The sequence below is a fragment of the Chenopodium album genome, chromosome 16 (genome assembly GCF_948465745.1).
Source record: "Chenopodium album chromosome 16, dcCheAlbu1.1, whole genome shotgun sequence".
NCBI lineage: Eukaryota > Viridiplantae > Streptophyta > Magnoliopsida > Caryophyllales > Amaranthaceae > Chenopodium > Chenopodium album.
The window spans coordinates 4175724-4203600 of NC_137849.1; the positions used below are offsets into that span (position 1 = coordinate 4175724).

At 35.7% G+C, this 27877-nt stretch overlaps 2 protein-coding genes and 1 pseudogene across 2 annotated transcripts; 2 read left to right on the plus strand and 1 right to left on the minus strand.

Moving 5' to 3' along the window:
- Window positions 1-800: 800 nt before the first annotated feature.
- Window positions 801-8773, minus strand: LOC145584701 (hydroxyacylglutathione hydrolase cytoplasmic-like). The gene is made up of 7 exons (XM_081641510.1): window positions 8616-8773; window positions 8388-8510; window positions 6789-6950; window positions 4770-4848; window positions 4322-4435; window positions 2686-2862; window positions 801-1064 (listed from the first exon to the last, which is right to left on the minus strand). Exons 1-7 carry the CDS (start codon window positions 8660-8662, stop codon window positions 990-992), a joined length of 777 nt encoding a protein of 258 aa, XP_081497636.1. The 5' UTR covers window positions 8663-8773; the 3' UTR covers window positions 801-989.
- A 5958-nt stretch (window positions 8774-14731) lies between these two features.
- Window positions 14732-22331, plus strand: LOC145584702 (uncharacterized). The gene is made up of 3 exons (XM_081641511.1): window positions 14732-15619; window positions 20268-20540; window positions 21704-22331. The coding sequence occupies exons 1-3, from the start codon at window positions 14924-14926 to the stop codon at window positions 21971-21973; spliced, it is 1239 nt and encodes a 412-aa protein (XP_081497637.1). The 5' UTR covers window positions 14732-14923; the 3' UTR covers window positions 21974-22331.
- A 3157-nt stretch (window positions 22332-25488) lies between these two features.
- LOC145584703 (GCN5-related N-acetyltransferase 8 pseudogene) lies at window positions 25489-26457 on the plus strand (annotated as a pseudogene).
- Window positions 26458-27877: the final 1420 nt, after the last annotated feature.

Genomic DNA, 27877 nt, shown 5'->3' on the forward strand with positions numbered 1-27877 from the left:
AAGAATCAATGAAGGCTCGATTCCCTTTCAAAGTTAGTGCTTTGCACCCATTATTTGAACCATAGATTATTACTTCACTTTCACAAGCGATAAGCCGATAATAATCTATGAACCCCTTAACAATACAATGATAATAATTAGAAACACAATAATCTAATATATATATATATAAAGGGGAGTTTTTTCCCGAGTTTTTAGAGAGCCACGTAGGATTTAATTTTTTCAGCGCCGTGTAGGATAATAAATTTTAGTGGTAGCCACTTAAATACGAGATAATTAATTTCTTTTAGAATTAAATAATTTAAATGACACTTAAGCAAAATTGACGAATGAGATTTTCCAGTTTAAATTAATTAAATATAAAATATTATATTTTGATATTAGGAATTTTATTTAAATATATAACAAATTTTAGCACATATATATATATATATATATATATATATATATATATATATATAAAATATTTTAAAAAAATTCAAACAAACTGTGCATCGCACGGGATTCATCTAGTAGTAATAATAATAATAATAATAATCAAGTAGTATATGTAGGTATGTAATCCTCGAACACGAACAGTGACGGCTCGAGAAAAGGAAAAGCAAGAAATAAAGGAGCAAAAAGAGCATTGTCTAGGGATCAAAGGCAAGGTATGTTCCATGGGATGTAAAGGGTGATGCATATTGCAATGAAACTCACATGGGGTTTACTTTATCATTGTTTTAAATGAATTGATTGTTGATTAAAGTGTCTGAAAATGGGGGAAATGCTTTAGGACACACAAATACTAGCATCATCACTTGAAAAAACTAATGCAGTCTAATAAAGTGGTGAAACTAGTTCTTAAGCTCTCCTTGAAAAGTACATTATTATTTCCAGAAAATTATGCAAAGTTGGATGCCATAGATTTATTAAAATGCTGACTCTGACCGAGAACGGCATCCATAAATTTACAAACTAGAATTACACACCCGTTGGTAAGCCCTTCGTTAGCCTCTCCAGTTATCTTTAAGTTTCCTTATTTCCCGAAGGGCTTCTACTGGGGAGTTGAGACCAAGTTTTTTCTGCAAAATAAAAACAAAGTAAAAAGAATATATGAGAGAAACAACAAGACACCTGAAAACATGATCAGTGTATTAGACTCTTAAGGTTGTTTGAGAAAGAACAGCTCAGTTCACTCTTTTTTGTAGAAAATCTGGTATCAATATCTCAAACTTTAGCTGTTCCAAACATAAATCAGTATGGTACTATGGCGTACATACATTTCGAGAAACCAAGCTAGCATAATTCTGTATATTGTTAATTACACCAAAACTTACATCAAATATTACGCCCAAAAGTTCAAAATTCAAAATGATGATCCCATTGTTTTTACTCAATGATGTCAAACTTTAATACTCATTTTCTTTTTAAATGAAAAATATACATAAATTTTTTCACAAGAACTCTTCTAATTATAATAGGGAGAATTCTCAAAACAACATTAGTGTATTTTGCAAGTTGAATTACTAATTAGATGTTTTTTTTGTCGCTATTAAACAGCAACTTCACATTTGACAGTGCAAAATAATACAGAGTACTTCGTAACACATACCCACTGGACCACTATAACTTTAAAGATATCAATGCAAACTAATAACAAGGCAAAATTTTAGAATGCAAAAATTAAACATGTTTAGGTCACTTGTAATTATCTAAGTTTCTAAGAGTCTAGTACATGTAAATGATTAACATTGCTGTTGTATTGTGTCATGCATTTCAGCAATCAGCAGTAAATAAATAAAAAAAACAAAGATAGGTGATATTTGTTTATGAAATAGTAAAAACTTATTTCATAAGTATTTAAATAAATTTTCTTTCCACAGCATAACCCAAACAAATGAAAACTATAATAGGGAACATTTTTCTTTAAACATTGTCAAGTTGGGATATATATAGAGAGAGAGACCCAGTGAGTGATTTATTTTGAAGAAAAAGAAAATGAATATTCTTGTAAAGACCTATAAATTTTGTATAATATTGAGATATATTTTAATACACTCCCTCCCTGTCTCAATTATTTGCCTCATTTTCTTGTTTTTTATGTCTCAAATTACTTGCCCCATTCTTTTTTAGGGAAAACCTCTACTTATTTTTAATTAAGTTTGGTTCCACAACCCACACTAACTCATTCACTTCTAAAATATTGTGCCTTCTGCTCATGAAGCAAATAAATTGAGATACAAAGAGTAACAACTGACCTTTATTTTCATCTATACTCTCTCTGTTCCACGAAGAACTACTCACTTTCTACTTTCATCTACTCCATAAAGAACTATTTATTTTAATCCGATTTTGGCAGAGTATAATATATTTTATTCATACTTGGCCATTAGCAAAAATTGTGCGTCTACAGTGAGTAGTTCCTAGTGGAATGGAGGGAGTATATTCAAAGATAATAACAATCTAACTCATCAACTATGAAATACAATGACAAGCACATAGAACCAAAGGTGGAAATAAACAATCATCGTCATCTTAATTGACAGTTAAGGTTCTTAATTGAGTCTACAAATGAGCTCTAAACTTATCAAATTATTGTGTGAATGAGCTCTAGACACTTTTTAACATAACATAAAAAAAGCTCCAAACTCAACCCAGATAGCATAGATCGCAAAATGAAGAGATAATGTGCGACACAAATACCTGAATCTCAGGTATGTCAACCCGCATGAATGGGTTAGTTTCTAGCTCCTCTGCAATGGTTGATGGAATAGTAGGCAAGCCAGCGTTTCGCTGGTTCTGAGCCCATGCCAATTTCTCAGCTATCTTTGCATTTTCGGGTTCAACTGTCAAAGCAAACTGAAGGTTCTTGACTGTGTACTGAAATTAGAAGAGAAAAGGTGAGCAATAACAACAATCACTTATCACAGAGAAAATCATCAGCAGTTCAGCATACTTCTATGTCCTGCACTCCTGCGTTATTGTAACAGCATTGGCAGAAAATAAGGGTAACAGCCTTTCCTAAAGATATACTCCGTAAGTATCTTTCATTTTCAAACAACTAAAACAAAGACCTCCCCCAAAAGCCCAGGCAACAAAGGAAGTAATCATCTTCTAGATTTGCAGTCCATTGGACACACTGTGACACTGGTAGCTTGAAACTACAGAGTATAATTCTCAACAGAAGGGGAGGCAGAGTGAACAATTCGTTTTCTCTTAGTTGGGCAGGGACTCTAGGGAGACCAAATTTCCTTCTTTATGATATCATGTTGAAAGGATTTGGATAGAAAAGTGCAGGAACAGCTCATAGGCGCATTTCCCTTTTTGCCATCCTCATAACTATGATTGACTAATATAGTCCTTATTTGTACGTTCACCTCCAGATTTTACTAACAATTGGCAAAGTATTCAGTCAACTGTAGCAATTGTAAAAGGTTTACATAAGTCCAAAAAAGACTAAAGTCATTATTGGAGCAAACAGGGATTTCAGACTGCAGATAGCATGGTTGAGGTTCTTAATGACAGTGCAGGGGGAGAGGTTTTTGGGCAAGATTAACAAAATTAAGGGGGAGAAAGCATCAATTAATGCTGATGGAATGTCTTAAAGAACTACAAAAACGAGGAAGTCAAGACACACACCCATGATTCTCAGGTGCTTAGTTCTATGGAGAAATGAAGATACTGCAAATAATTTCAGTTGCAGTTGGGCAGATTCAGATTAATGTTCACATTTCAATTGGTGATAAAAAATTTATTCAAGAATAGTCATATTAATGTAAGCTTCTCTTTCCAAGACTTTCTGTGATTCTGCAGAAGTTTCAAACCCACAAGAGTTTGGCAAGACAAAGGAATGAACAAATTAGGACTCATTTGTCATCCTTCTTGCAAGTATGACCTTGGGTATTCAGGAAAGACTAAAGCCCCAGGGCCAACGTAGCCACCACCAATCCATTATGTGCTCACTTGAAAAATCAGGGGTAGGAAATTTTGGGTTTCTGTAAGGATTTTGGTGATTCTAGACACAAGCAACAAAGATGAAACAAAGTTTTAGTAGAATCAAGCAGCAGTGCTTGCCAAAAACTTGCAAACCAATTATCCTAGGCTTTAATGTAGCTTACATTTCTTTTTCCATGGTTTACATTTACTTATTTGATAAAAGCTTGTTCCTTATTCCACATCAATAGTTTCTGACTTCTTGTAGGTCTGTTAAATGGCGCACCCAATGAGAAATAAAAATTGTGAGATCAGAAGCAATGGGACCTGCTTCTCTGAAATATAAGCCAAGATTCAGAGACAAATGAAATCAAACAACTACAGAAGATCTTAGAAAATCATTCACCTCATGACCGCAATAAACTCTAGTCGGCTTTGGCAAAGAACCCAATGTCACGCAGAGTGACTGATACATCTGCTCTGCTGTACCCTCAAAAAATTTGCCACAACCAGCAATAAACTGTCAACAAAAATCAAATAACATATGAGACCATTAGCTTTTATAAATGAATACAGACATGAAGATAAATGGGCTTGGGCTTGATGGCTCTAATAAAGCATGAGATAAATATCTCGCAGTACTAGGTAGATGTGATTACTAATTACTACAACTACTATTGTTGAGAAATATTTTTGTGTACTTTACAAATGAATCAACCTTTCTTTACTTGTCTTAAAACCTATGAAGTAATTATTATTATTTTTTTTTTGAAAAAAAAAAAAGAACAGCAAAGCAATGAACTAAAAAAAAAAAGCAAGAGTAATGCCTCCTGTCATACTACCAACAGTCATACCATAGTGTCTCCAGTGAAAACAGCAGGGCTCTCATCTTCTTTGCCAGTCACATAGTAACTTATATGACCTTTGGTGTGGCTGAGCAAGACAAAGATAAGCAAAATCGTTACACAACTGTAAAGGAATGATATTCCAGTAATATCTCTTGCAGACAAATTAAAATAACCACAATCACTTCATAGTTCATACTTATAATTTCATGCAAGCAAAAAGGCTGGTGATGAGCCATCATCCTTCTTAGGGCGACTAGAAAGGATTGGATTCTAAAGTCAAAACTAATAGGATGCAAACTAAAGATAGAAAGTGTGATTCTATCCTTAAAAAAGGAACAAATTCATCGCAAACAGCCAAAAACATAAACAATCAGTGAATATAGATGAGGCAATTCAAAACATACTCTCTTGTCCAAATTTAAACCTCCTAGTTTAAACAGCAGTGTTTAGTTATAAAATGAAAGGATAAGAGATAATACATACAATATAATAAGGAAAATTTGGATTTTGGTACCTCGAATATGGGGGTAATTGAATTTTAGTACCCATCTAAAATTTTATTTTAATTTAGTACCTCCAAAAACACAAAACTGTAGATTTCAGTACCTCCATCCATGTTCCGTTAAGTTTTCCGTTAGTGGGGCCCATTTCTAATTATTTAATAATTTAATTTATTAAAAAAAAAAAAACATTTTATAAAAAAAAAACTTAAAAAAATAAAAAAAAAAATAATAAAAAAAATGAAAAATCCCTAACTCTTAACCAGCCACCACCGGCGCCAACCCCCACCGCCGTCACCCATCCCAATTGACACCCTCGACCCACGAAGTCAGCCGGCCGACCTTCCTCGAACCACGAAACCAGCCGTCCGACCACCCTCAGCTCGATCGACCTTCGAAACGAGCCCAATTGTACCCTAACAACCACGGCGCTTTGTGGGTTTTGGTATGGGTGTGGGTTGGGGTTTCGGCAGTTCGGCGACGGTTTTGGGTAAGGGAGAGGAAAACTGCGGCGGTGGTGGGTTGATTTGTTGCTGTCGGCTTCTCGCTGGGCTAGTTTAGGTGGTTCGACGGTGGTTTGGAGTCGGGAGATGACGATGGGGGCTCTCTCGCTGGCTGGTTTGGGTTGGGGTCTGGGTAGTTCGGCGACGACTTCGGGTCGAGGAGACAACGATGGGGCTGGGTTAGGGTGACGGCCATGGTACGGTAGTGGTGGCCACCGTTGCGCTAGGGTTTCGGGGAAGGGGAAAACAGGGAGGGTTGGGGTGTCGCGGCCAGGAACGAGGAAGGGAGGGAAGATGGTGGTGGTTGCGCCTGTGCCAGGGAAGGGGAAAACAGGGAGGGAAAGGGAAGGGGTGTCCGGCGCCGGCGCCGACGCAGAGGAATTCGGCCACCAACAGCCGGAACCCGGCGCTGGTGGCAGTGGCTGTTTTTTTTTAAGTTTTTTTTTTTTTATAAAATGTTTTTTCCTTTTTTTTTTAATAAATTAAATTATAAAATAATTAGAAATGGGCCCCACTAACGGAAAACTTAACGGAACTAGACGGAGGTACTGAAACCTATAGTTTTGTCATTTTGGAGGTACTAATTTAAAATAAAATTTTAGATGGGTACTAAAATTCAATTACCCCCATTTTTGAGGTACTAAAATTCAAATTTTCCATATAATAATGGTATCTTCATTTTTATTACGAATCCAATCAACAAAAAGTATCATGTTAAGAATATGCATGAATCCAACGAATAAGTTGTCAAGTTCCGCGGGGGGGGGGGGGGGGGGGGGGGGGGGACAACTGTCGCTAACAAACAATTATTGTCATTATGGTAAAAGCGGATGACTATTTCCATGCTTAAATAGTCCATTTCCTCCACTTAATGACAAAATTGTTGGCAGCTCACTTACAGGTGAGCCTTTAAAACAAGTCATGATAGATATGATTTCTTCCTGTAAGACACTTATGGGCAACATACAAGAAGGTGCACTCAAGTCACAATTGAGTACTGAGTTATGAGCAAACTCACTCACCAAGGTGTATGAAGAGACAAGATGTTGACTTCAGCTCCCAACGAGACCTTATCACCATTTTCAATTTTATTAGTGCATCCTTTCACATTATCAATCGAACCACCATAAACCTTGATTCCAGGAACCAGTTCTCTTATCTTATCATTTCCACCAGCATGATCCCTGAAAATCAGGAGTCTCATATTCAATTAGGAAAGATAAATAGTACCAAATCAAGGTACTAAAATTTCTTAAATATGTCCCAGAAGTAAAACAACAAAAGTATTCTCAAATGACATCAACGAACACAACATTATGGGTAGTGGTAGTCCATACAACAATATCATACAGATCCTTAATTAGTTCTATAATAGCACACAGAAGTTACTGTGTATTAGACAATACATCCTTTATGGCATGAACGCATACTGGAAAAAGGGGGCACCTATGTCTCCCTGTAGATTGTTTTGGCAAACTAGGTAATAATTGTTGTGAAAACTGTAAAGGAGAGGAGAGCGGACCCAATGTCCAAAGTAAATCCTTAACAAATTTCTAAGCCAACAAGAAGTCTTCAGACTAGGTTCCCATTATGCACCCTAGAAAAAAACCTCTTATTCTCTTGATTCCCACTACTATGACACCTACGTGCACTCCCAAAGTCGCAATTTTGTGCACAAATTACACTCTTGACAGGTTGAAACAAGAGAGCCCCGTACATAGAAGCAATCAACTGGATACTATGGCAATTAGACTCGAAATTAGATGTTGAATACCAATGTGATTCCCATTATATGACTCACCCTGAATCAAAATTTAACTACCATTTTAGCCCAAAACCAAACAGTGCCACTGTAATCCAAAAGGCTACAGAGAGAGAGAGGGGTAGAGAGAGATTGACAATCCATTCTTGTGTAAATAGCATATACCATAACACTGTTCTAGCCTTTCTTTTCAGTCCTCCCACCCATTCTCTAGTCTTTATTGAAGATCCACCACATGAAGTGTCAAATTGCAATGCCAAGCAAACGTATGCATATCTTAGTTATGTCAATGGTCAACACAACACCGTATAGCAACATAAATGCAGGTGAAATAACAACTATAAAACCAAAGGAAGGAATGGCAGATTAATAATAGACTGATTAGCACAAGCAATGTATTATCATGAATAATATCAGCATGCAAACACGTAATCAAAAATATAAAACCATTGTCACAAATACAAATTTAAAATGCACAATGTTCGTCCTTGATTTTTGTCTAATTTGAATAACCCAAAGGTAATTACTTTTTTATTCAATTTCATGGTACTTCTTTCTTAATTAAACAGGCAATTGTCCAAAATTTGATAAACTAATGTATCTTGTTTGTCATTCCCATAGAATTAGATGAACTTCAAATCACTCCAAAACAAATATATTCCTAGATGAAACAAAGTATATTAGATGAACTTCAACAAGTATATTCTTTTAGGTATTCATATTCACAATCAGCAATCATCCCAGTCAATTTTCAACATAAAACAAAATATAATTGCAAAAAATAAGCTGTCAAAAACCCTAATTGAAACAAAATTGTTGAAGAAACATGATCAAAATTCTAAAAATGAAAGAAAAATACCAGTGATGGTGAGTAGTGAGAACAAATTTGACATTGGCATCATTGTTCTTAGCAACTTCTAGAACCTTCTCTGGTTCAACTGGATCAACAACTGCAGCTTCCTTCGTCTGCTCATCAATAATCCTGTTCCAAAAAATTAAAAAAAATCCACACATTAATATTACGTCAAACAGAACTGAATTGAAAATTGAAATCTACGAAACCCTAATTAAGGAAGAAGAAGATTACAAGTAAGAGTAATTGTCATCCAAACAAGGAATATGAAGGATTTTCATTGTTTGTTGTGATGAGAGGAGAGAGAAAAATGGATGTTGTAAAAAGCGCCAAGAAAGAGAAAGAAGCGTCGTTAATGTTGGTAGTATCAAAATACTGGGCTTATATGTGTAAATTTCGACGCTAAGGTGGCAGTACTGTGGTTGGACATGTAAGATTGGGTTCCTTGTTTAGCTTCTGCTTTACGCGCGAGAGATCCTTACTCTTTAGTGACCACAGTGAGCATCATTTTACGGGAAAGCTTTTTGGTTAAAAAAATCACTGCTTTTATTTTTTATTTGGAAGGAATTAGAATGGAAGAGTTTGAATTTGAGTTATTTTGAGCCGATATATTTTAATTTCAGATCAAGTAGAGTGTTTTTATTATTTAAATATTTTTATTGGAGTTAGTGTACAAATCATGAAATCAATGCAGTTAAACAACAGTTTGAGAAGAGAGAAAGAGCTAAGTGAGCAAGTCGGGTTTCAGGTCGTGCTTTGTTAACCTGCAGGTCTTGCAATCAAGCATCGTGGGATATTTATGTTCGTAATATCGTTTCTTATGTCTATCCTACGTCCCTACCCATTTTACGTCATTATTAGGTTATTATGTGAATGAATTGAGAGATAAATAACCTCTTGTAAATTTAATATTATCCATACTCTTATAATTAAGATGAAATGTAATTGAGAGCTTCGTAATAAACACTAGGGGTGCTTATAAAACAAGACAACTCGTGAGCTACTCGAGTTCGATTTCAGTTAAAACTCGACTCGTATCATCATATATATATTTTTCATATGACAAAATTAAAGAGAATGAAGAAATGTTACACTAAAAAAAAGAGTTTTACTAAGATGGATCAAATTGCAAGCTACTCAAGATCGACTCGGTCAAATTTGATCTAAGCTTGACTAGTCAAAACTCGACTCGATTAAACTTGACTCGACATGCGATTCGAGTCGAGCTACCCCAACCGAACTCGAATCGCATCACAAATTATATACTATTATTAACGCCTTGACCTTTATGTTTGAATAACTTGATCTCATGTGACAACTTTTAACCAAACAAACTAGTATTTGGGCCCGGGCAATGCCCCGGGTCATCGCACATAGCTAACCATTAATATACATACATTTAATTTATGAATCAATTATCAAATCTTGTAATTGAATTTGCTATTTATATTGTCTTTCACTAAACATTAATATATTGTGGGATCATAAAAGATCATAAAGTATGACATAACTTGGTGGTAAGACATTGAGTGTGTTGAATTGGAGATCACGTGTTCAAATCTTGCATGGGTATTGATAACTTGATTAGATTCATTGAAAATTGGGTCAATTGGTTCAAATAAAAAGCAATTGTCCCATAAAACACCATTTAATACATATTTAATTAAGGTTGGGTCAATTAAGTCGGGTTAGATTGATTTCAGGTCATGATTTTAAACTATTCAATTAGGAGTAACAAAATGGCCATTATTAAGTCACTAATTAAAGTTGACCAACTTTGTAAGGTCCACTTATGATGGACGCTAGGAGACCAGCTTGGTGTCACGTGCTTACTAAGTTACTCAGCCCAGCATGCACTTTACGTACTCCTTACAACCCCTTGTGTTGACAAATGCACTTGCTGCACTTAGTGCATGCTAAGCAAAGCCCCTAGGTAGAACTAAGCACTTAGTTGGCACCCTCGTGCCTTAGTTTCCTCACACACTCTTTGTGGATGAAAGAAGATATTGAGTTGCAAGAGGACATAAGTTCTTAAGATTGTTTCTAGTATTGAACTTCTAACTTGGAATGTACAAATGAGCCTTGTAGTCTATTTATAGAACTCCATCTTACTTATAAGGTTTCTCAAGATTCTTCCTAACCTCTTCAAATGGAGGATTCTAGACTATAACTATCTAGAGTGTTCCCACGTTCAAAGGAACATATATAATACACATCCTCCCTAAAATGTACAAAAGTGCCCTAGAACACTATAGAATATAACAACACATATGTACATACATAAAACTTCATAGAGACATTCTACCTTGTACATAACTTTACTTGAATATTCCAGAGTCATTCTCTCTAGAATACTCTTAAAAGAGTACCTCATAGAGTTGTCCGAACTTTCTAGAAGCTTTTCGCGTTTTTTCGAACTCCTTACTGTTAGAACTTGTATTCCAAAATCTCTTTTCAAAAAGCCGACACTTCCATGATATTTCTTTGCCTAAGATACGATAAATTCCCAAAATTGGTCCCAAATGACCCATTATTATATTGTTTGTTAGGATAATGTTATATGCCCCGGATGTACAATCATTTTATTGTACATCCAAGTTTCCCGCACATGTGAACATTTTTTTTTTTTTGTGTTTTTCAAAATAACGAACTTTGGTTTATTAGAAGCTCGAACTATCGAACAACAATGGAGGAGAGAGAAAACATGAACGGGGAGAGAGAAAACATTAACGGGGAGAAAGAAAATGCAAGAGCGAATGAGGAGAGAGAAATAGGGGAACCTCTTACCTCCAATTTTCGATCATCAATGGAGAAATCATTTAATTTCGAAAATTGTGAAAACTTAATTCAAGTTTTTATGCAATCACAAAGGCAAAATTCAAGCACCATTAATGGAAAATCTGGAAAGCTCGAAAAATCCTACAGATTTCGACCTAAATCGCATAAGTTACTCTTATAAGAACATAATTCACCCTTATAAGTGCATAAGTTACGCTTTTAAGAGCAAACGTTATCCTTAATAAGGCATAAGACACTCTTTCTTATGAATAAAAGTTACCCTTATAAGCGCATAAGTTACTCTTTTAAGAATAAAAGTTACCCTTATTAGCACATAAGATACTCTTTTAAGAACAAAAGTTGACCTTACATGCGTATCATTATCATTTTACTTTATAAAAAGTAGAAGATGGCTCTTATGAATAGTGCACAGACTATTATGCCATTTAAAATATTTATTTGCCTTCTTACCAACATCTTTAATTCTTTCTAATCCTTCCTACACTTTTTCCTACCACACGTTACATTTCCTTACTCATTAATTAGTTAGAGCTTTCTCTCTTCTCCATCTATATTCATCTTCTCCATTGAAGTATGGTTACTGTTGAGCATTTTTTAACTTTTTCTCTCATCTCCATCTCAATTCACTATCTCCATTGAGGCATTGAAGTACGGGATACTCTTGACCTTATTCAGTTTACCACGACAGTTAAAAATGGAGCGGCGTCACAATTTATATACCCCTTTACAAATTTGGAGGTCCGGTTTATTTAAGAAGACCTAGCTATAACACCTACAATGGAGGGTCTTCCATCCATGGCAGATACAAATTGGTCTTTAATTACTCAAACCTCCATATGCTACCTAGGTTAGAAGTTAGATTGCTCATTTGTTTAATAAGTTTCCAATTGGTCATATCTTTATAAAATTATTATGCTTTTTAAGTTTTACCCCTACTATTGTAATATGAATCATAGTGAGCATTCACATTTTTTGTGTAAAGATTGAGTTGATTATCAACAAGTTTTCAATTGCTATTAATTTCAAACTATAGTACGTATTACCAAAAATAAGTGGTACTGTTAGAGCTCATTTGCAATTGTATAATCCTCATGTATTGACTTAATTTTTGGGGTTCATTCGACTTTAACAAGTTTTTGGTTGGACTGGACTTGGTGGGTGGATGTCCTTTGGGCTGCTTTAGTAGTACGGAGTACATAAACTTTAAAAATTTTAAGTAGAATCCTTCTAGGTAGTAATTTTAATTCAGTGTGATTTTAATGCTATAATATACTACATATCACAACACAATGCGAAGAGAGATTTCATTTGTGTTTGAAACGTAGACCAACCTAATGCATATAAATAAAAAATTATGAGGACTTGATTCTTGGCTCTTTGTTCGGGGAAATTCTCTTTAAAATACTTTATGTGTGTGTGAGTGTGGCTTTATGGTATAAATTATTGGCTTGATTCCTTTGTTATATTTTCAATTTTGATAGTTTGTTAGTTGTTTGTTACTTTGTTCAGTCACTATATAAGCTTGTAAATTGGTCAAATCGGCAAAATGGTTAGCACTACTATAGCAGTTAAGCAAGGATTGTTCCCCAGAGATATTCTCAAGCTATCACTCAAACAGTTCTCAAGAATTGTGCTACCTCTTGCTATAGCAATTTTAGTTTTGAGAGAAAATGACTTTAGATTGAGGAGACAGCCTAAGATAGGCCAGAGATATAATATTAGTTAATTCTGAAAAGATAAAAAAAAAATGTAGTAGATAATTATGTTCTATGTAACTGTAATGCTGCCTCAAGTTGCTAAGTTTTTGGATCCTCATAAGTATTATCCCTGGAAAGAATGGCTTGAGATTTTGTATGCGAATGCAACCATACATGAATAAGAGTTGGATGAAGTCAGAATTGCCTGGAATGTATGGAATGAAGAGTTTCAAAAGAGGTTAAACATTATAGTTTCTGTAGAGGTCGTAAGGGTTTCATGATTTTAAGTTCTAAAAATTCATTGGTATTTCTCAATTTTCCATTTTTCCAATGACGGTCTTATAAAAGATTTAAAACTATTATTTACGTCCTCTACATACCACTTGCTGAAAATGTTAGCCTAATGTTCACAAGGCTACAATTATGATCTATATCACTCACAACATTTTATCTATGTGGTCACCTAATCAAAAGTAATAATTGACCGGCAATAAAAGATGATGAATGTGAAAAAGCTTTTCATATGCTCAATGGAGGCTATATTTAATTTATTACACAACATCTTATGTTATCAATCTGTCATAGGAAGCTTAAAACACTACTTAAAAATAATTTACAATAATTATTCCCATTAATGAAAAACAGTAATGAAAAACAATAATCTTCCACAACTAAAGTTGTCGCTGTTTCTAAATCCACACAAATAGTGCCAGGTTTTAGCTACACTTGTGATAATTATGTACACATGTGATAAATGGATATTGTCATTCCTAAACACAAGTTGAAATAAACAAATTCGAAACGGCTAGCCACCCCGCGCGCAACGCGCGCGTTGGCAGCCCTAGTAAATTTTAAGTTACTCTTTATACGCATAAGTTACCCTCAAAAGCGCATAAGTTACCCCTAGAAATTAGAAATTGAACTTGCAATGAGATGAACATCATCTAACTCTAAATTTCTACTCTTCTTCTTCACCATTATTGCGAATTTACTAGCTAGTAAATAAGCACTACAAAAGAGCGCAACAAGAAAATTAAAATACCTAAAAATCTAAAATCAAATCCACAAAAAACTAACAAAAACGCAAAAAAAAGAAAAAAAAGTAACAAACCTGAAATTAGCGAGATACAAGTTCGCAAGTGAAAGAGAAAGCAGAAAACCAAATTAAATCGCAAAAATTGAGGAAAAATAAGATGAAAATGGAAGAGAGAGAAAATAAAGTATGAAGAAGAGGGAGAAAGCACCGTATGAAGAAGAGAGAGAAAGTAAATTATGAGGAAGAGAGAGAAAAATATTTGTCACAACTTTTGCCAACTGGAAGCATGTGTGAAAGAATTTGGTAACAAATTTCTTTCCTATTTGTTACCACCAAACAATATATTAATGTACATCGGATTTTTCTAAAAGTTTGACTTGTTGTTAAGTGGATGTTCACTACAATTACAAGACAAATACGAGTACAAAATAAAACTCTAAAGGGAAAAGTATGTTGTCAAGCACCAAGGACAAATACCCTAGCCACAATTATGCCTCAGGGTCCGTTCTCTTCAGCTTAATTTGAGTTCAGTTCAGTACAGCTCCAATCTGTTCAGTTCAGCTCTAATCAATTCAGTTCCTAATTTGCTTCTCTCATAAACAATTTATTTCAATTTAGCTCCAATCAGTTCAGTTCAATAAATCAGAATATACCCTTATTACCTAATATAACTATGGAGTAATTCATTTGACGTCTATCCTTGGTGTGGGAGATGAGCCGTTACATTGGGCTCAACTCAACTTTGTATCATCTACTCTACTCGGCCATCCACCATCTCTAAACAGTGAAGCCCAATTAACCTACCGTCGACGAAATCTCCCTCGATTTCCCCAATTTTTAATTTTTGCTTGGGTTACAACTTCCTTGACTTGATCTGCTACAAGGTCGTTGCTATCAGCAGTGTTTTTCACCAAAATTCTCCCCAAAATCGAAGGATTCTCAATTCCATCAATAACAATGAAGTAGCAACTTTAGCTCAATTTTACTTGTAATTTTGAAGGGAAAAAAAAATGTCGAAACCCCCTCAAAGAATCATCAAAACTCTTCTCAAATTAAACTTCAATGTAATTCACAATCAAACCCAGATTTCTTCTTCAATCGCTAAACCCTCAATTCATCATAATGTACGTAGGTTTTCAACTAATTTATCAAATGGGTTTGCAAATTCAGCAGCTAAATCCTCCAAAACCCTCCTAAATCCTGGTTTTCCATCTTCAATTTCAAGACCCATTTCTTCAAATGGTGTTTTATGCCCAAAAATTGGTTATTTCAAGTCATTTTTGGGAGTTTATTGTAGGAATTACTCAGCTGCAAATGCTAAATTGAATGGAATTTCTGCAAATACATTGGGTTTTAAGAAATTGGTGTTTAACCCACTTAATATTAGGCAGTTTTCTACTAAGATTTCAGGTCTTGGGAGTAAGCTTAATGCTGGTAAATTGAACAAAAATGCTGCTAAAAAAGTGGTTGAGAAGCCTTTATCGGCTATTAGCTCGACGTTTTCGCGGTATAAGAGTGTGATTGGGCTGCAAATTGAGGGGTTTTGGAAGAGGAATTTCTTGTTCATGATGGGGGCAGGAGGTGTATTTGTTTGCATTGTACTGTGGAGGATTATGTTTGGAATTGCCAATACTTTTGTTGGATTGTCTGAGGGGATGGCTAAGTATGGATTCCTTGCTCTTTCCAGTGCCATGGTTGCTTTTGCTGTAAGCCCTTTGCATATTCTGCAGTTAAATTTGAACATTATGTTTCTTGTCTCGGTTTCGTATGATTATATTGGCTTCTTCTGTGTTGTTATTGTGCTGGATTGCTTGTAGCACCTATGATAGTAATGTGTTGTGAACTTGGTTATGCAGAATTTTGCTTCGTTTTGTGTGGTACCCTTTTGTTCATTATGTTCACTTTGCTCAATGCTTTTGTTTTTCTGGATTTATTGTTCTCTTGATCTCTTCTTAATCGTGTCGAATTAGTCCATATATACTAGTATGTCTCTGTGATTCACAAACAGTTCTTACTGAGGGGCTTGACTTGCTTTTAGTTAATGCTTGTTTCCGGTTTCTATTTCATCTGATTGATTATAAAGATAAGGATCTAGCAGAATAATTAGCCTATTTTGTGGGCTTCGCAAAGGCGATTACTCAGATTAGGGAGCTGCTAGAAAATTTTATACAATGATTCGCCTTGTTCAACTATAATCTTTTCTTGAGAACATTTGCCAAATTATTTGCAGTAAGAAATAACAATTATTTTATTTGATTGATTTGCATTTCTGGAAGGTGTTCTGTATTTTACAGTAGTTAATTACTGTTGCCTCCGTCATGTAACTTTGTTACACTTGTAATGAATTTTAGGAGTATACCTGTGATTTTCCGTTGAGTTTCTTGAGGGTGACTAAGCCTTCATCTCAATAAGATGCAGTTGCTGGTGATTGTTTGTTTAGTATCTTCACCAGAAGTTTGTATACTAACAGTGAATTTATTGACTCTTGCTTGAGTATTTATTGTCCTGGGTCCAGTATTCTTTAAGGATATGGTGGTTTGGATTCTGAACAATGTACTTTATGAGCTCTCAGATACCTCAATACAATCAACAATTGCACTTGAAGTTTGTAGCTTCTTTGATCAATATCCCTACTCATGGGTCGTGAGATTCACGAGACTCGTGACAATCTACTAAAGGGGTGCTGCTAGGCTATGTACATCTAGACCTCCCTAAACCTTGCAGCTGTAGGATTGCATCGGGGTTTTTGTATTAAACTTAGAACATGATTGGGAGCAGCAAGCTGATAGGATATCTAATGTTTAAGTGATGTGAAAACTAAAAATATGTTGTGCTGTCAGGTTGTCTGTATGATGAATAGAAAAAAGATAGTGGTTTGAAGATTTGATTCTAATTGTGCGTTTATCATATTTTGTTGATCAAACTTTCTTTTTGCTGGAAAAGAATATGGCATAAAGGTGTAATAGACCAGATTTCTGACTCCAAGATTAACACAAAGAACAGTAATTTTAAGGCTTAAAGCTTGAGTAATTAATTGCTGATGATTTTGGAATACAAACTAAGAAAGATAACTATAGCTTCAGGCTATAAATCTCAAGGTAGCTTGAGGCTACTACTCATGAAGAACTCACTGAACTCACTTAATTTCTGGATAATTCAACTACTAAGCTTACTACTACATTTATACTCAAGCTTCTAAGGAACAATTAGCCTTCATGTGACTACTTAACCAAAATAGCTAAACCAACCTAAGACATTGCTACTGCTTGTTGCTTGCTTTCCCTAACTTCTCCTTAATGGGTTTTGTCACTTTGCTCTTTGTTGCTTGTTGACTCAAGTTTCCCTTTTCTTTGCTTCTGCTGTCCCCTTCTCATCAATTGCCGCTTCTTGACTGTTGACCTTCGTATGGTGATCCATCACAAAAGGTTAGATGTTAGTTTATGGGTTCACCATAAATAATTGGTCACTTGTGAAAATGGTTTTTCTGTTCAACTAGCTTCCCTTTTCATACAGTATGTTCATATTGGGTCTTAGATCTTCACATTACTGGTTTGTTGTTATGATGCCATTCACGTTACTGTAAAATTCTTTCCGCCTATCTTTTTGTCAGAAAATAGATAATAAAATTGACCTAGACTATATATATCATATAGCTTATACGCGTACATGCATTTACTTCGGATACTTTAGGGCTCCATCTCCCTTGTTTAATTCTTATCTGAAGAAGTGGTACGAAGATATTCAGACCACACGATTTCTGACAAACTAGCTGTCAATTGCTAACCAAAAACTGCTGAAAAGCCTACTCCATGTCCTAATTCTTCAACTGTATTTTAAGATTTTGTCACTATAAAAATCCTTAATTTTTCAAATGTGTTCTCTTCCTCCCTAGTATTCTATTATGGGGATAACAGTTGTGATTTGGATGAAGCTATAAATTGATATAAATGAGAAGTTTTTGAATGTGAATAAGACAAGTTGAAGCTCCTGACCTTGTGAATTTCAACCCAGTCTCTCATTTTTATGGGAGAGGGGGCAGGGCGTTCTAAATGATGATTTTTTTGTTAAAAAGCTTTTCTCTAAAATAAGCTCTAATTGTCTCTGGAATGCGTTAGACATGAGAAAGTACTTAGTTTCTTCAGGTTCAGAATTCTGCTGTTCGTGTCCCATTTTTTGTTGTTTCCTTCTTATAACCATACGTGATGAGCTGAAACTTATAGTATATAGGCCGTAAACCATGGAAAAACCTAGTTTGAGCCTTTTCAAGTAGATTTTATATGCTATATGATGGAAGGAATCTATGGGACAGATTCTACCTAGTGGCTTGCTAAAGGTGTGGTTTGTCTTGATTTTGGAAACCATTGAAAGCAAAAGAAGTCAATTGATGGATTGAGCGTTCAACTTCAGAATTCAGATTGTTATTCTGGAGATATAAACGAGTCCAAGGTTAATGTAAGCTTAATTTGAAGTAGAGACATGTTATCAAACTCTCAAAATGGTTAATAAGGCTAGATTTTAATAGTTGTCTTCAGGTTGATTGCATCATAGGTTTGTGCTGTGGTTGGCCAGTTTTTCAGTTCAATATCTCATTTATCATGAGGTATGCTCTATAGAATCAATATCATGCCTTCGTTTCTTAGCTCTGGTGTAAAAATAGTTTATAGGGTTCCTGTTCAGCTTAATTTTGCCTTCTGGCTACTTGTATAGAAGAGTTGGTTGTAGTGGTCTTTGTAAGGACATTATGTTATGTATAGATCCCTTTGTTTATGACGTAAATTTCTACTCAGTTCTTGAGCATTTTATTGGTTTGCTTTATGGGATATATTGTGGCTAAAAATAGGTTGAGCCCGGTTTAGGAATTCCAACCTAGCTCCTTTTTTAATATAAGAGTGGAATTATGATCCTTAACATTTAGAGACTTTAGGTTCTGCTGAATGCTTCTGTATTGTTACATTTTTAGTTATTTTGTCAGTGAACACTAATTTATACTTCGTATGCGATTAGATTTGGCTACCTTATCCTAGTTTGATTGACTTTTATTTATCTATATTGGTGGCTGTTTGTGTAACATCTTGATAGGGAAACTAAAGGAGAAGAATAGTACTTTCTATCGCTACTTATCTTCATAGTCAATGAGTTGTTCAGTGAGCTTATATTGACCAGTGATCACCTTATCCTAAGAGCTAACTTTTAAAAACTATATAACAACTTCCTATCTATGTTGACTCATACTTTAGTATTTATTAGTGGCTATGTTGTTGGACTGTGCTAACAGTTTTAAAAGCCATCCAACGACTAGATTTTTCCAGTTGAATACTTTGGACTAGATAGTTTCTTTGGTACCATTTGTCAGCTGTTTAGAATATGTTGCTGCTATTTAATCCTTGTAAAGCAGCTCTGTTTAGAACATGGAACACACCAAAAAGGATAATATGGGAATAGGGAAATGTGGTTTGGCAGGGTCACTTATTTTATGGAATGCAGAGCCATAAGTCTAATAATTTTGTAAATAATTATTTATCCAAAAATAAACTTCACTCTTTCCTATATTTTTCCAATATAACTTCATATATATATATATTTTTAATCTTCTCTATCTTAACAATCTTTTTTTCTATCTTTTCCAACACCTTCTAACGTTTTGTTTTCTCTCTTTACCCACTTTAAATATCTTTATTCTATGTTCACTTTTTTTATTCTCCTTGTTGATCCCAAATGTAAAGATCATTTTGGGATGGAGTATAAGCAGTTAAGCTCGTATTGTTGTTTAGGAAACTAGTTCATCTTACCTGACAGTAAAGTATAAACAAGGTTATCGAAACTTGTTATAAAATAATTGAACGTTTATCCCGTGTCTTCTCATGAAACTATTGAGATGGTTTGTAAGCTATAAAATTTGCTGTATGTGCTCTTGCTCCTGATTAGGATAGTGTTTTAATAATCGGATTGATGATTCAATCTGGAATTCACTCACTGATAACTGAGTTCTGACAACCTTCTTTTTTTCCTTCTGTATACCACAGTTAGATCTTGCATCTGTATTTTCCTCGCTTTTGTCTTCTTTAAAAGTATTTGTTGATTATTGAACATAAGCAGTCTTCTCTCCTACTTGGCTTTGTTTGCTGGCATTATCTTTTCAATTTTGTGTGTGGGAGGGTTGGAGGAGAATAATATTCTGGAATAGTAGATCAGTAGATTGTCATTTGTGTTAATTTAGTAACCTCCCAAGAAATCAAAGGTGTTGTTAACATGTGTTGTGTAGCTAAAGCTAAATTGCCTTGTCACCCTTGGCACACTCCTGCCTAAACTGATTAATTTTTTACCCCTAATTTATCCTCATTTTATTTCCTTTAGGGCCTTTATCTCCGTTCAAGGTATAATATCAACCCAGATAAAGTTTATAGGATGGCCATGAAGGAGCTCAATACATCTGCAAGCATTCTTGAAGTTTTGGGTGCCCCTCTTGCTGGAACTGACTTGAGAGCATATGTGATGTCAGGAGGTGGGCTTACAATGTCCAAACTCAAACCCAGGCTGAGGAGCAAGCGTTGTTTTCTTATCTTCCCTATACGGGGTTCGGAAAGGAAAGGGTTAGTGAGTGTTCAGGTCAAGAAGAAAGAAGGCAAGGTTTGTTTCTATTATCTATGCTAGCTATGTACTCATCACTTAATTCTAGAGGTTAGAAATATGCTTCTCATAGTTGCTTGTTCATTCAGTTACGCTTAGTCATTGTCATACACAAACACAGAATAGGGATCTAAAGACGTTAGTACATAATAAACTCCGGTTTGTCAGTGTTCCCTGCTGAATGATTATGAAACTAGGTCGTTTTTCATGTATTGCATGCATAGTATGTGTGTTACAAACTGGCTGCTCTGGGATTTTCGTTAGCGTGTGTATTTTACTTGATGACTGCCCGCTTCAAGTTCCTGAAGCCAGTGGCCTGCCTTTGTGTGTTGAAGTTTTGAGTGTTAATCATTGTTTTTGTATGGTTGGAGTTTGGAACAATTTAGTTTCCTCTTTTAGGTATGTGAAGTCTACATTGCAACTTCTTATTAGCTTCTGACCCATAAAATTTTATTAAGCTTATCAATTACCATTGTGCTTTCTTGACACTACTTTCAAGAGTAAGACCCTCTTTGTTCATGCTTATAGTTCTTTTAATTATAGCTATAATGCTGCATTTTGCTGGAGGAAGATACTCAATTTGCAAACTTTTTCCTTAGATTACGTATATTTTCTTCAAACAACTTGGTTTTTTATTCTATATATTTGTATGAGATATGGGTTTTAGCAAAATGAGGTTGAGGAGTGTTGAGCGATGTAAATCAATATGCAGTCTTATGGAGATGTGGAAGTCATAACCCCTTTATGAAAATATTTTTATTTCGGAAGTATTCTTGCTGCTTGATTCATATAAGCAAATCACAGCGAGAGAATCATCCGTTGTGGATTTGCAGGGTTCAATTGTAATAAAAATAATAGAAACAGTGGTGGAAGGCCGTCCTTTAATTCTGATGGAGCTTAAAGGGAAGATTCATTTGTATAAAGTATCAGTTTTACGATGCTTTTAGTGGAAAATCTTCATGTATTCTCTTTATCAACACCTTTTGATCAATGCGTCTAAGTTCGTTCTTCTATTACTTTCGTCCATGATTGACCTAGTCAGCTGTAATTCAAATATACAATTTCGGTTGTTATGAGCCAAAAGATATTTACTTGTTAAGACTAGAATTTTTTGGTGGAATCTTAGCTGATGACTAAAAAGTGGGACTTTATTCATTTGGCAGTATGATGTGAAATTACTAGCTGTGGACATTCCAATGGCCTCAGGACCCGATCAGCGTTTATTCTTGATTGGGGATGAAGAAGAGTACAGAATTGGCGGAGGACTGATCGGAGAGCTAAGAGATCCTGTAGTTAGAGCAATGGCTGCATCCAAAGAGTTGGAAGAGAGAGATGACATTGAGGCAGAAGAAGATGAAGAAAGAGAACTACAGGAGGCAGAGAGGAAGCACCAGGAACAGGTTGAGAAGCTTGAAAGAGATAGAACCCGATGAATGTCAATCATACTATAGTTCTTCACTCCTATATTCAAAGGTTTCCTTTGCGTTTTTCGCTTTTTTAGGAAGATTCCCAAGTTGTTCAACATGTGTGTCCCTTGCACTTTGCATAACTGAGTTGGGGAATGATATCATGGCTTTTTTGGTTTGTAAGAAGACCATTTTTTAGCAGCCATAAAACTCAGGTGTAACTGAGACAATAGGTGGGGTTGAAGTGTAGCTCTTCACCTACTTGTTTGAGTGGAGCACATAAATTTGAATTTTTTGGTATGCTCCTTCATTAAAGATAAGAAATAAACAATTGTTTACATTTTGTTCAACATCTCACAAAGATATGATGTTTTTTTTTCTTAAATATCCATTGCGATAATTGTATCAATACCTCCTCTTCTTGTTCAATTCAATTGGGTTACGACATCCTTTAAAATTTTACTACTTTTGTTTTTTGTTGCAAAAAAAGATTAATTCAGATAACACACCTTCAAAGTTGGGATTATTCCCAAATTTGTTCAACATGTTCATGGTAGAATACAAATCATTTACAACTTACATTTCTTTCTAATTCATTAACAAACACATGAAAGTGTTTGATTATAAGTAGTAGTAGGGGAATTCGATTTTGTAATTCTTGTACATTGTGAAAATTTACACAAATACAATTTTTCTATGACAATAAACTAATCATTCCTATGTACTAACAAAAAAAAAAAAATCAAATATGTTTTAAAATATTAGTGAATCTTGTGCACAGCAGACCACATGGTAAAATAAAAAGCAACACCAATAACACTGATTGAGTAACCATATAACACTAACTGAGTATCCCGTATAATATTAGCCGAGTAACCTCTATAACACAGACAAAGTAATCCCTGTAAAACTGCCCGAATAACCCCTATCAACTTAATTTTTGTGTTAAAATATAGTGCCAATGTCTAAGGGGTTCTGATACGAGTGTTGTTTTTTTGGAAACAATTTTTTTTTTTTTGTTTTTTTTTTCGGGGATGGATTTTGATATTGTTATTTCAACATTTCTCACTCATTATGAAATTTTACTCAACACAAAACCTTCTTAATTTTTTAACATTTCTCAGATCAAGTGAAAAAGTTTACCAGCTAATTAATCTCAATTGGGGGAAAAACTTGAAAGACAATAAATGCATTTAGTATTCCGTAATTAACACAATCAAACCTGGTAAACTTAATACTCCGTAATTAGTATAATCAAATTTGGTACACTTGTTGATGCACTACTTTAACAGTAAATATAAATAGGATCTTGCTAACGAACGCCCCCGGGGCATTGGATAAGCGTTTAAAATCTTACCTTAAGTGGTATTAATTTGGGAAGGCATGATAAAATCACGCGTCGATTGGTGTAATTAATGTTAATTTTAATTTAATCATTCTACTTTTAACTAGCTTATCCGACGCCCCCAGGGCGTTCGTTAGTATTTGCCATATAAAGGAATAATTACAAAATTATACCGTAAAAAAAAAGTTTATTGTCATGGAAAAATTGTAGTAGTAGGGAATTCGATTATGTCATTTCTTTATCCTGTAACAAGCGTCGCTGGACGTTAAATAACTAATTAACATATTACTTAAAATAATACAGAATGGCTTTAAGTAATATTAGTTATTACTAAAGTTTGAAATGCGGGATAACTAATTAACATATTACTTAAAATAATACAGGATAACTTAAGTTCAAAATGCAGGATAAAATCACGCATCAATCAGTACAACTAATGTTAATGTTTACTTTAACATTTCTACATTTAATTTTCTTATCTAACGCCCGGGGCGTTAGTTAGCTTTTTTCCTTCTAAAAATTTAACCAATATCTATTTATTACTGTACTACATAGTGTTGTATTTTTATTACTACTATACATCGGAGTAGTAAAAAACTAGGGGTGTTTGTTTAGAGGGATAAAAAGGGAGGGATAAGGATAAAGGATGAGGATAGAAGAAAAGTAATGTTTGTTTAGAGGGATGGGGATTAAAAGGGGTTGAGGATAGGGATTAAAACACCCCCTTATCCCTCCATTTTTATAATTAAGGGGGGGTGATATAAGGGGAAGGGATAAGAAATAGGCTAAAAATACCAAATTACCCTTAATGAAATAGATAGCATAAGGGAAAGGGTAGAAGTTAGTAAGAGTATTTTTATAATTTTACTACTTATCCCTAATTTATTTCCCATACTTACCAAATATGGAATAAGAATTAGGGGGTGTTAAATACCGCCAATAAATTTTATCAAAACCGCCGACATTTAATGTGAATGGACACCAATACCCTTACTATACCCCCACCCATCTTTCTCTTTCTCTTTTATTTTTTTCTCTCTCGTCATCTGTAAAGACCACAACCATCACTCCCCAACCACCATCAACCACAACAACAACAAATGAAGGGAAGCGGTGATCCTGACGGCAGTACGTTGGAGGTGGAGCTATTGGCAGTGGCGGCAGCGATCGGAGGTAAAAGGGTAGTACCTCTGATTTTTTTTAATCAATCGGCATGCAAAAACCGATTAAACACCACGGTAATTGATTTTGGATGTCGGTCAACCTGGTCAATCGGCGTGCAAAACCGGTCACCCGGGACGGTAACCGGTTTTGTACGCTGATTACCGTGATCAACCGGCACTTGAAACTGATTGATGTCCTAGGTTACCGGTTTTGGGAGCCGATTGTGCTGGTTGTCGGAGATAAAATAACCATCTTCCCCCACGACAGGGAAGGTGGTGGGTCGTCGTTATTCCGATGGTGGTTAACTGACTCGATGTTGGTGGTTGTCGGAAATATAAGTTGTAACTTAAAAAATTCTGGTACCTCTAGTCCTCTTGGTTGTTGTGGGCAGTGATGTTGCAGTGGGTGATGGTGGTTGTGGGCGGTGATGGTGCAATAGTGAGTGGTGGTGGTTGTGGGCGGTGATGGTGCAATAGTGAGTGGTGGTGGTTGTGGGCGGTGATGGTGCAATAGTGAGTGGTGGTGGTTGTGGGCGGTAATGGTGCAATGGTGCAATAGTGAGTGGTGGTGGTTGTGGGCGGTAATGGTGCAGTGGGTGGTGGTGGTCGTGGTGGCGTGGGTGGTGGTTGGCGATTGAGTTTGAGGCTTAATGGACTTAGGAGAGAGAAAGCAAAGTGGGGATGAGTAAGGGTAGTTTTGTCTTTTTATCACTTTAATTGGCGATTTGATAAAAAACGTGGACGCTATTTAGCAATTTATTAAGAATTATTTATCCTTTCCCACCTATCAATTTCCTATCTCTATCCTCCCCCTTTATCCTCTTATTTTTATCCCTCCAACCAAACGTACCGCTAAAGTATGTCGATTATTGCGAAACGGCGGGAGTAACAAAACAGAAAAGTAGAAAAGGGAGTTGAAATATTAGCCGCTTCGCGAAGGGTCCTTTTCAACAACAAGTTTCCTCCCCCATTTATAACTTCCCACATTCCCCATTCCCCCCCCCCCCCCCCCCCCCCCCACTCACTTTACAGTTTTCACCTTCTTCTTCTTCCTCCATTTTCTCTCTCCTCAAACCTTCATCTTCCTGCATCAATGGCGGCCGTTGAACCCCCACCTCCCCCAACCCCAACACCCGAACCCAACATGAACCTTCGCGAAGACCACCTCAACCCCACCCCTCTCTACACCCGCATCCGTCTCGCCACCCCTTCCGACGTCCCTTTCATCCACAAACTCATCCATCAAATGGCCGTCTTCGAGAAACTCACCCATCTTTTTCAAGCCACTGAATCTTCTCTCTCCTCCACCCTCTTCAACTCCCCTCCTTTCCAATCCTTCACCGTCTTCCTTCTCGAAGTTTCCTCCACTCCTCTCTCTCTCCACCACCCTCCTACTCTCTCTCTCTTCCAACCCATTCACAAAACCCTCCAAATCCCACCTTCTAACTCCATCTCCGACCCCGAAGAGCTTCTGTTTCGCACCAGTGAAGGCGCTACCATTGCTGGGTTCGTCCTCTTCTTCCCCAACTACTCCTCGTTTCTTGCGAAACCCGGGTTTTATATCGAGGATGTGTTCGTCAGAGAGTGTTACAGAAGAAGGGGTTTGGGTGGGTTTTTGATGAGGGCGGTTGCGAATCAGGCGGTCAAGTTAGGGTATGGAAGAGTTGAGTGGTGTGTTCTTGATTGGAATGTTAATGCGATTAACTTTTACAAGAAGATTGGTGCTGATGTTATGCAGGAATGGCGGATTTGTCGACTTACTGGCGACTCTCTACTTTCTTATGGTCAGCCTAATTATTGATGATAATAATGATGATAGTAACGATTTAATCTTATGCTATATTATGGAAGTATATGCTAATCAAAGTTCAATGTTGATCGGATTTCATAATTGCAAACTTTTTGTTTTGATTTGGGTTGTAATTTCTTGTATCTGTTCTAACTCAATCAGGTTGGAAAAGTTGTAGTTATGTGAGATTGAATTGAATGTTTTTAGTTCTGGGATTTTGCTCAAAGATTTTGCATGTATTGCTTGCTAGTATTTAGATGTGTTACATATCAATTGTGATTTGATGTTTGTTTCATGGTGTATTTATTTTTGTTCAATTGGATTTGATTGTGGTGGTTGATTAGGTTTTGTTGTTCTTATATGGCTAATAGTATGATAGGACTATAGATTTTTTTTTTTGAAGGGATTAGGGTTTTGTACCTAGGATTGTACCTTGCTCAAGTAGGGTTTTGTTTTTTGTATCTAAGGTGTAATGCAGATGTTTGTGTGAAAATTTTATGATGAAGGTGTGAAGTATTGAGAGTAGTGGCTGTGGTGGGAGTGTAAATCAGTTCAAGCATTTGTGTGAGGCGATTAAATTTCGTTGTTCCCCGTGTCTTTGGTAAAATGTGAGGCGAGTAGGTGACTATGTCGTGGCTGTGGTGTGTGCAACAATAATTGTGTTGTGCAAAGGGTGGGTTGGATTTGAGGTTTGTAAAGAGTGAACTATGTTTACAGGGCTTTGCTATAATGATATGTATTAGTAGGGGAAGATGTAGTAGCTTAAGATTACTGGCAAATCTATTATCAATATTTCTTAATGAAGTAGTAGATGTGAATTTCACTGTGTTACACAGACTCATCTATCAGATTCAGGTTCGGGTATATATTCTGGTGCCAGTTTTGGTTAGGAAAACTTTGTATGTTAATGGCTTGGAGTGGTGTGTTCAAAGTCCATATCCACATTGGATTTTCGAATATCTTGCTCGGGAAATAGGTGAGTTAAATTGTTATTAAAGAGTCTGGATTAAAATGATTTTCTGCCTAGAGGGTGACTGAGTTCTTAAGTCATTTGAATGCAGGGGTTGGTAATTGCCTGGTACTAAGTTTCAGTGAGACAAACACTGCTACTATAACTTCTGAGTTTCTGACTCCATTTTTATTAGAGGCAGTGTGCATTGTAGGCATGCTTACTGCAGTTATATGGATTGTTCATTGTTGATTAGAATAGCTCCGATTTCTCATCAGTATCCTATATTTTGAGTCATTAAGTAATAGTTGATGTCTGGTTGCTTTTAATGACAAGAGATTGGCTTGATGATCTTGAATTTAGTCACATACCATTTCGCCGGGGCCATTATAATGGATTCATACCATGAGCAGAGGATGTTATACACTAGTACAGTGTGGGTTTGCCTCTTACAATAATTTACCTCCCTAGTGGGTATACTTGAATGAAACAAGTTCAAGTTTTTTGTCTATGATCTCATTCATTCATTTAATATCTTTGTGCCTGTTTTTGGAAAGTTTAGGGAAACTATGTTGCTTGCTTCAATTAGTGCGCTGTTAAGAGCTTATATAGAATTTGAAGCATTTAAAGAGTAGGTTGTGTAGAGTGTTGACAATGACAGAGCTTTAATGTGGTTTGGTACTTG

What these genes read in the sequence shown, in the direction of transcription:
- LOC145584701 (XM_081641510.1), bottom strand. Translation starts at nt 8,662, where the DNA reads ATGAAAATCCTTCATATTCCTTGTTTGGATGACAATTACTCTTACTT. An exon ending in CTCACTACTCACCATCACTG is followed by an intron (nt 6,951 to 8,387) that starts GTATTTTTCTTT and finishes CCTGATTTTCAG; the next exon opens with GGATCATGCTGGTGGAAATG. An exon ending in TTTTCACTGGAGACACTATG is followed by an intron (nt 4,436 to 4,769) that starts GTATGACTGTTG and finishes TTTTGTTGACAG; the next exon opens with TTTATTGCTGGTTGTGGCAA.
- LOC145584702 (XM_081641511.1), top strand. Translation starts at nt 14,924, where the DNA reads ATGTCGAAACCCCCTCAAAGAATCATCAAAACTCTTCTCAAATTAAAC. An exon ending in GTGCCATGGTTGCTTTTGCT is followed by an intron (nt 15,620 to 20,267) that starts GTAAGCCCTTTG and finishes TATTTCCTTTAG; the next exon opens with GGCCTTTATCTCCGTTCAAG. An exon ending in TCAAGAAGAAAGAAGGCAAG is followed by an intron (nt 20,541 to 21,703) that starts GTTTGTTTCTAT and finishes TTCATTTGGCAG; the next exon opens with TATGATGTGAAATTACTAGC.